The sequence below is a fragment of the Neodiprion virginianus genome, chromosome 1 (genome assembly GCF_021901495.1).
Source record: "Neodiprion virginianus isolate iyNeoVirg1 chromosome 1, iyNeoVirg1.1, whole genome shotgun sequence".
In the NCBI taxonomy this organism is placed as follows: Eukaryota; Metazoa; Arthropoda; class Insecta; order Hymenoptera; family Diprionidae; genus Neodiprion; species Neodiprion virginianus.
The window spans coordinates 11267443-11275391 of record NC_060877.1 but is presented as its reverse complement, the minus strand read 5'-3'; the positions used below and the strand labels follow the sequence as shown (position 1 = coordinate 11275391).

Genomic DNA, 7949 nt, shown 5'->3' with positions numbered 1-7949 from the left:
TTGGATTGGAAAAAAAAAATTTTTACTAATACCTGAACGACGTTGAATTTTCGAAGAAAGCTGTTTTCGGGAATTTCGAAATTGGGATATCCTTAAATCCTTCGGTTGCTATGTTTTGTACGACGAAACAAAAGTTTTTATAAAACTTGAGAAGCGAGCGATTCTTTTCAGTACCAAAAAATCCATGTTCAGATATTCAATATTTGAAAGTTGAAAAAGTTTCGTTCTTACGAATTTCAATATAGATTTTTCGATACTAAAAAAAATCGCACGCATCTCAGCTTTTGCAAAAACTTTTGTTTCGTCATACTAAACACAGCCACCGAAGAATTTCACCGTGTCTCAATTTTTAAATTACCGAAAATAGCCTTTATTCGAAATTTCAACGTCTTTGAGGTAGTAGTAAAAAATCTTTTTCAGCCCAGCTTTTTTACGTGAGCTGTTTTTTAACGAAAAAGTGTAAGAATCTCGGAGAACTGCCAAATCTAAATAAGGCTCTTTTCTGAACCGCCCTAAATTGAGTAAGATATGTCCGAACGCTATCATTTTTGTTTTGAAGCAGCCATAAGCTTTTGGCATGATTTGTTTTTCACTTTGAACAAAAAAAGAATTTTTCACTCCACCCCTAAGAGAAAAGATTGTACTAATGTTGAAAAAATTATACATTACAAATCCAATCGGTGCTATACATATATTCTTTACTGAAGTATAAATTACCATCGTCAAGCAATGCAACATCTCACCGTAAAAACATTTCAGTTCCACTTATACTCGAAACTACGAAGGATAAAGAATCTGTCACGTTGTTCTATACACCCATAGATATTCTCCTACTGGCAAGAGCGTAATTTTGAAACCAATGTTCATCTGTATCAGGCCTATATCGGTACTGTAATTACAATTTTCAAAGTATTTCTGTCAGTAATAAGTTTGTGAAAGAAACGTTAGGTGATTATAGCTGATAGATGATGGTTTTTTTTTGTTTATATATGCCGATTTTAGACAAATTTTAATGCTGCAATATAATGTAAAAGGAAAAACTTGAGTAGCTTCGGTAAGTTCTGGCCCAATATTCCATTAAATTAATCAGTGTATTAATTATTATTGAAGTTAGTTTCGATTCCAGGCGTATAATTTCGAATACGTATTGACAGTGTGTGAGAAATAAATTGTTGACGACGAGTAGCATCGTTTATCAGGATAATCTTTGTAGAGCTTTGTAATTAAGAATTAAGCGTAACGAGCATCCTTATTTAATTGAAACTCACGTTAAAATTACTTTTTCACTCGAACGAGAAAAATCTCGATGATCAATTACTCACACGGCTTCAAGCACCAACAAACATGTTACGAATTATGGTTCTCCGATACATATCACTGTGTAATGCAATATTTTACTTTAAGCTAAAGCTCGCAATATGTAATTTTGAATGAAAAGACAACAAAATATAAACGTCTCTGTCTAAACGGGCATGTCCGGACATGCGTAGTTGTTTAACTATCTCGAGTAAATTAATTAAAAATTTCTAGTTAGTTTGTCATGTAATGAAAATTCTGTAAGAAAGTATATCATGTTGCCCAACATTTAAAAAAAAAAGTACCTCGGATGCTAATCGATGAAGAAAATATATGAAATTATTCCACCAAGGTAACGAATAATCGTTATTTCACTCAACATTCACACTCTTTTCCTGCCACGAGCTCAGAAAGTTATCCGCTAAAAGTAAGCAACGTGCCTATAACGATTTACTACTGCGACACTACGGATTATTCAATATTCAATTGCATTGCACTTTTGACACTTTGCTGCAATACATACATGTTAAGGAAGACATTCGTCGGGAAAGGTCATTGACTGACAAATTGCAAAAGCTTTCTCGATTTCAAAGGTAAAATGAGAGTCACGAACCTATGATGATGATAATACCTATCATACAGATAGAACGTACAGACACGGGAAAAAAATATACAGATAGTTCTTACCTCTCGCTGCTGGAGGTTGAATAATTAATTATCACCATCGAACTGTGTAAACGATACACTTTACGTATTCACTATTTCAATTATCTACAATGACACAGAATCAATCGGAAAAGTTTACTGTTCATCGGCTCGAGAATGTGTCTGGGATTAAACACCGGAAGTCGGCAACGTCGTTGACCAGAGGACGGGAAAAAACCGTAAATCGGTCAAATGGTCAGACGTCGATAGCTTTCGACGAACAGTGAGTTGGATTAGATTTCGGAGAAGCTGCAAAAATTGAAAACGTGCGCATCGATAATCCAAGAAAAAAGTTTGTCTTCATTCCAGAATGATTGACTGACCGAACTCTACCGGATCAAAGCAACGGAGAAATGCACGAACATTTCAAACCGATTAGTCTTTACAAACATTTCGTTCGGTGTATAATGCCATGTGCTTGGAAAATGCCGACTCGTACCGATCTTACAGGTTCCCAAGTTCTGTTGCTCGAGCGCACTGAACGAAAACAATAATCCCGGAGAGTTTTGCAATATGTTTATAATAATTTATTGATTACAGAGTTTCAAGTGAGAAACAACAAAGTACCGTGATTACAAAAGTTTAAAATGCATATTTTATCGTACACAGAGATTATAAATGGAAATAGTTCGCTGCTTAATTCTATCGATTTTTTTCATCAATTGAAAACGAGTCAAGGTAATCAGAAAATGAAAAGTAAAGTACCTGGAGCGGGGGCGAGGCGCAAGGTCGACGTTGTTTTCAGCCTTCGTGATACCAAGCGAGGCGTTGATGGCGATTTATTGGGAGGTATTGAAAGGTGTTGGATCTCCCTTTTCCGCTCTGTAGAATTCGCAGGAAATATATTTACATAAATAGATGATAAAACCGACTTTGATCAATAAAGACGAATGTATTTGAGGAAAGTTCTCCATGAATATTGTAGCGCAGTTATTTTCTTAACGGAATTACGAATATATACTAGCTTACCACTTGCTCTAGCTTTAGCCCACATGTAGTGCATTTGGCAAAGCAGATCTCAACGCCTTGACCAATTTTGTTCCGACTCTTGTACATGGTCCCCCATTTTTCGTTTCGTAATCGTTAACCAAGAATTTTAATTGGTTCTCTATAGTCAGCAGTTCCTGGATTTATAAGAATTGAACTGTAAATCCGACTGACCACTTTTGTAAATTCAATAAAATATGATTGTACAAGATTATCGTCGCAGCTGGATGACATCATTGCGAGGTTTGTCACAATGTGAAAACAGCAAGAACGAAGAGCGACGAATGTATTCTATCGCATTCTTTTCTTCAAACAAGTGCAAAGTACAAAGCATTTGGTCTTCGAAATCGATATTCAATATATTGAATTTACTTCTGATATAAATACCTGCTGAATATCTTCTATGCGTTGTTCGTTCTCATCGCGCTCGTCGCGTCGAGTGTAGTAACGATCCGGACTCTCCGCCCTTTGTTCCAGATCAATAATTTCCTGGTTCCTTTCGTCTTGTTCCTCGGCAAGTTGAAATAGTTTTCTACAAAGAAAAAAAAAAGAAAAAAAAATCACCACTGCATATCGACGGCCGATCTTCTTCTTATGTCGCGCATAGTGAAAAGATTGAAAAAAATTAAACCTGTTGGTTTCGTAGTATTTGCGCAACCTCTGCAGCTCTTCCTCGTGGAGCATCAACAAATCCTCCGTAAAAGTTTGATCGTGAAAGGGTTTGAACGCTTCACGGTCCTCCTCCCCAAAACGACATCGCTTCCACAATACTTCGATTTGGGAGCGCAGATCTGATACGTTACTTGCAATAATCTCACTCTTCTGTTGCTCGCATCTTTTGATTTCATCCTCGATCTGAAAGTTCACAAAAAATTGGCTAGCCAAGCTAATTGACGACACGTAAGAACGAAGCTGGTTAAAGTCTGAGAGAAAAACTCACAGCTTTTCTCGTACTGGCGGTATATCTTTTATTTCTATCCAGAAATTCTTCACGCTGTTTAGCCGGCACGTCCAGATAATTCCACAAAACTTTCAGCTGGTTTCGTTTCTTCTCTGCCTCTTGCTTCGAATTTATGAGAAATTTCTTTTAATTATCGTAAAGTTCTACTTTTCCCATATTCATGCTGTTGTGAATCAAATTTTCCCCATTGTAAACTAGGCTTTCAAAATCTTTCTCAGGCACAAGACGCGGTTCGTCCATTGTCTCAATGATATCGCTTTGGGGGCGTCCATAAATTACGTCATCGGTTTTAAAGGTCTAGGGGAAAGTGCAAAATGCGAAGTTCACAAATAAACAAAAATTTCTATTTGCGCGGTCTCGCTGCGACTCGGGGTGATTTTTTTTTCATTTCATTTAGAGGGAGAGGAGATCTTTAAATCTGACAGATAATGACGAAAAGAAGGGCGGGGGGTTAAAAAGCCTCAAAATTCGACAACGTAATTTATGGACGCCCCATTCAGGAATGCTTTAATGCTCCTTCCATGCGCGTTTACAATTGAAAGACGAGAAGTTAACAAAACCAAATTCAAAATGGGTACAAAATTTGGGAAACGAAGGAGTTTACAAGTATTTTTGACGTGAAATCGAACGATTGTAGAAACAAATCAAAGACAAATATTGCCGAAATCACCTGTGACTGAAATATCATATCCAATATTCACCTTTTCAGCTTCAATTCCGGCCAAGTACAATCTGAAACTCGTCAAGTTAGTTTCGGTAGGTATTACTGCCGCCATTCCAATGGGTTTGGAGCCAAGAACCTTGCAAATTTCTTTTTCCTGGAAATGAGTTATTGACAATATCATAAATTATCTACATTGAAAAAATATTTACTCTACACTCGCACACTCAGCCTTCAGCAAGAAAATGACGGATATACAATTTTTTATCATGAATTTCTACTACAACAAACCTTTTCCAGAAGTTCCTTTTTCGCGTCCAATTTTTTTTGTTGATCAGACTTTAAAGATTCTAGCTGTTCTCGCAGTCTGACTCTCTTGCCGTATAGTGATAAGTTTTTATATTCACCATTTTTGATCTCAAATTTTAGATCCTACAATAATTCAGTCGTTAAAATGGCAAAAACTAATCAATATGACTAGAACATTAATGAATAAATTTTTCTAATACATTCGAATATAATCAGCTAAGTTCGAAGATAAATAGTAATTCAAATTAGGTAGATAATCGAATGATTGTAGTTGATGTAAAGTTATTGCTAGTAAAACGAAAAGAAGTGTTTAATAATAAATGAATGTTTAAAACAATGAATAATTAAACCTTTCCAAGTTTTAGTGTCTCATTCCTCATGTTGTGGACTTCCTTCGCTAGGCGTATTCTTCTTTGTTCTATTTCGGCAAGCGCGCAACAGCCCATATCCTGTTGCATGATCCGCCCGTTAAAAATAAGAACCGATACTTAAAACTATACTTTCATTTGCATTCGAGCACTTTTTTTTTTTTTTTTTTTTTTTTACCGGCATAGATAAACAACCGAAAACAGAAGTGATATCAAGCATCATTTTCAATTTGTTATAAGTTGACAGTAAGCTGGCAATATTTCAGGGCAGTGAGTGGTAGGCACGTAAAACTGTGAAAGATTACCCGAATACATTCGAAGAACCGCCGCAAGTTCATTTCCTGCCGAACATCATAGATGCTTGCGATCTCAGCCATAAAATCCTTGATCGATCCATAGATCATCTGTTCCTTTAGCTCCCTGAAAATATAAGTAACATCTCGATGTTGTGGTAAAAAATAAACAACGGCGCGTGAAATGGCTTCAACTACTTGTTTGAAGAAACCAAGCCAAAGATACGATTGAAGCGTGACTGGTATTAGTGACAGGATTGATGAAAAGGTTTTACCACAGAATTGGTGAAGAATTTTAATATGGATGCGTTGCAGACGGATCGATGAGAGACAGAAAATTCTAGTGCTCAAGTTCACGTCTCTGCGTTTTTCTGTTATCGAAAACGAACCACCCAATTTTATGGAGGTCAGGCTTACCAAACATTCGTAATATCGATACTCATTTTCCTTGTTCTCAATTTTAGTACTTATTGCAAGAAAATATTCTCCTTGACCAAAATGGTAACTGTATAGTAGGAGGTACATTTTAAAGTGATGGGCAATCCGAAAGGAGTGAAGAGCGGTAATATTTTTCGGTAAAGCATGTTTTTAGCGACCTCATACAAACCAAATAATCTCGACTCGATAAATTTCAAAGTCTGGTACATTTTCAAAAAATCAGCAACGAGTCTAAACCACAATGCTTATCGGAATTGACCGACGCCTATTTTACTTTTGTACAAAATAACTTCGTTTGTGATGATATGGTTTCGAATGAGTTTGCTTTTCAATTATGTGGTTTTTTTTTTACAATTCCAAGCAACAGCCTGTCTAATATTTTGAAACCGGAGCTGCTTCACCGTCATTTCACCTTGGCTCTTCGGAAACAATTGCCGTACATTGTGGAAGGATTAAGTACAATGTAACCATATGAGAATCAAAATGGACAACAAAAAATAATTTGGCCTGAAATCACAACATTCAAACTAATCCCGTCAATGTCATTTTGTGTTCATTGTAGAGTCGTAGCCCGCACTTGTTGGCTTTGCAAACATTTATCGGCTAAGGGTGGTGACGAGATCCCCTTAAGGTCGTATGACGTTAAGAACGTGATAAACCGATGATAAATATTCTGATAAAAATTAATAAATCGAGGTAATATTATCTTGCGTCAATTTTCTAGGGTTTTGTTTTTACGAAAATTAATCCAGCCATCACACGGACAAGCGTGACGTCCAAACTCCTTGGAATGTTCTAAAGTTTGTCTGACACAACGGTCTCGAACTTTTTTAGGCGTAGTGATGTACTCCCGAAATTTGATGCCATGACGGTTTAATTTTAATTGACGCATTAACCGATTTTCAAGGTTCTGTAAACGTCTAACCGACACATCTTGTCCGAAGGCGACAACGAACAATATACTTACCAAACTCGAAGATCTGCCATTTTTTTCTGACAACTGTTCGCAGAATAAAATATCGAACAATTTCTTTAACTAAAATAACTATCCGCAGTATAGAATGTCAAACAATTCCTATAACGTCAATATTTTCGGCTTCGCATGCAGAGCAGCTTTGATCACCAGAACTTAGGTGAAGTGTGAGCTTTGCTGCTCAAAACTGGGCGCGCAACCCCCACTCGCCAGTTTTACTCGATTGTAACGCCCCGACTCGAGCGGTAAATTTGGTGGACTTGGGACCGACGATAAGGGGACCACCCGCATATATAGCTTATTGCGTGATTCAACTTAAGTTAAACAGGCATTATAACGAAACTATTTCCCTATTCATGCTCAGCCAATAATTATTTTTCGCTTTCCCTTAGGTATTAGCTCAACACAAAATTTCTCTCTCTCACCCATTTGAAAAAATTGCCTGAACCTTGAAACGACTTTGAAGGTCCTTGGAAAAGTCAAAGCCAAGGTCACCACTGGGTAGCTACGGAAAAATCGTACAGCATTAATACCCACCTTTTTTTTCTACGACTCGATGTTTTCAAGTTATTCGGTCGTCGATGAAATTTTTGGAACACCCTGTATGCGTAGGTATGTACTCATATGAACATATTTATTTGTTTATACGTGGGTGTAATATGTTCAGAGTAACGAATTATGAGTACTGTGTGCTTTGTACAGTACTTTTATAATGTCATATTACAGAAATATTGACATTTGTTACATGGATCTATGATTTCGCGGTGTTTTTAATGTAGACGAATGAAATAACAAAAAATTATTGATAGACCAGTAAACGGTGATTCTATGGGTGTTTAATCAACGTTATTAGTGTAAAGTCTAAAACTTTTGCAGGAATTATAATTACAATTTATATTTGTAAATAAGATTTTCTTTTTGTCCCACTAGAGTGGCAGAAATACGCATAAATAATAAA

The 7949-nt window shown here is 36.5% G+C and overlaps 1 protein-coding gene across 3 annotated transcripts; it reads right to left on the bottom strand.

Moving 5' to 3' along the window:
- Positions 1–2376: 2376 nt before the first annotated feature.
- Positions 2377–7210, bottom strand: LOC124305605 (protein regulator of cytokinesis 1-like). Of its 3 annotated transcripts, none has more exons than XM_046765195.1 (10): positions 6986–7210; positions 5593–5707; positions 5270–5368; positions 4902–5042; positions 4651–4767; positions 3929–4051; positions 3620–3843; positions 3376–3520; positions 2963–3125; positions 2377–2823 (listed from the first exon to the last, which is right to left on the bottom strand). In XM_046765195.1, the coding sequence occupies exons 1-9, from the start codon at positions 7003–7005 to the stop codon at positions 2985–2987; spliced, it is 1125 nt and encodes a 374-aa protein (XP_046621151.1). In that variant the 5' UTR covers positions 7006–7210; the 3' UTR covers positions 2377–2823; positions 2963–2984. The 3 variants fall into 3 exon arrangements, with proteins under 3 accessions (XP_046621151.1, XP_046621158.1, XP_046621143.1); XM_046765202.1 differs by having other exon boundaries at positions 2978–3125; XM_046765187.1 differs by having other exon boundaries at positions 2378–2823; positions 2971–3125.
- Positions 7211–7949: the final 739 nt, after the last annotated feature.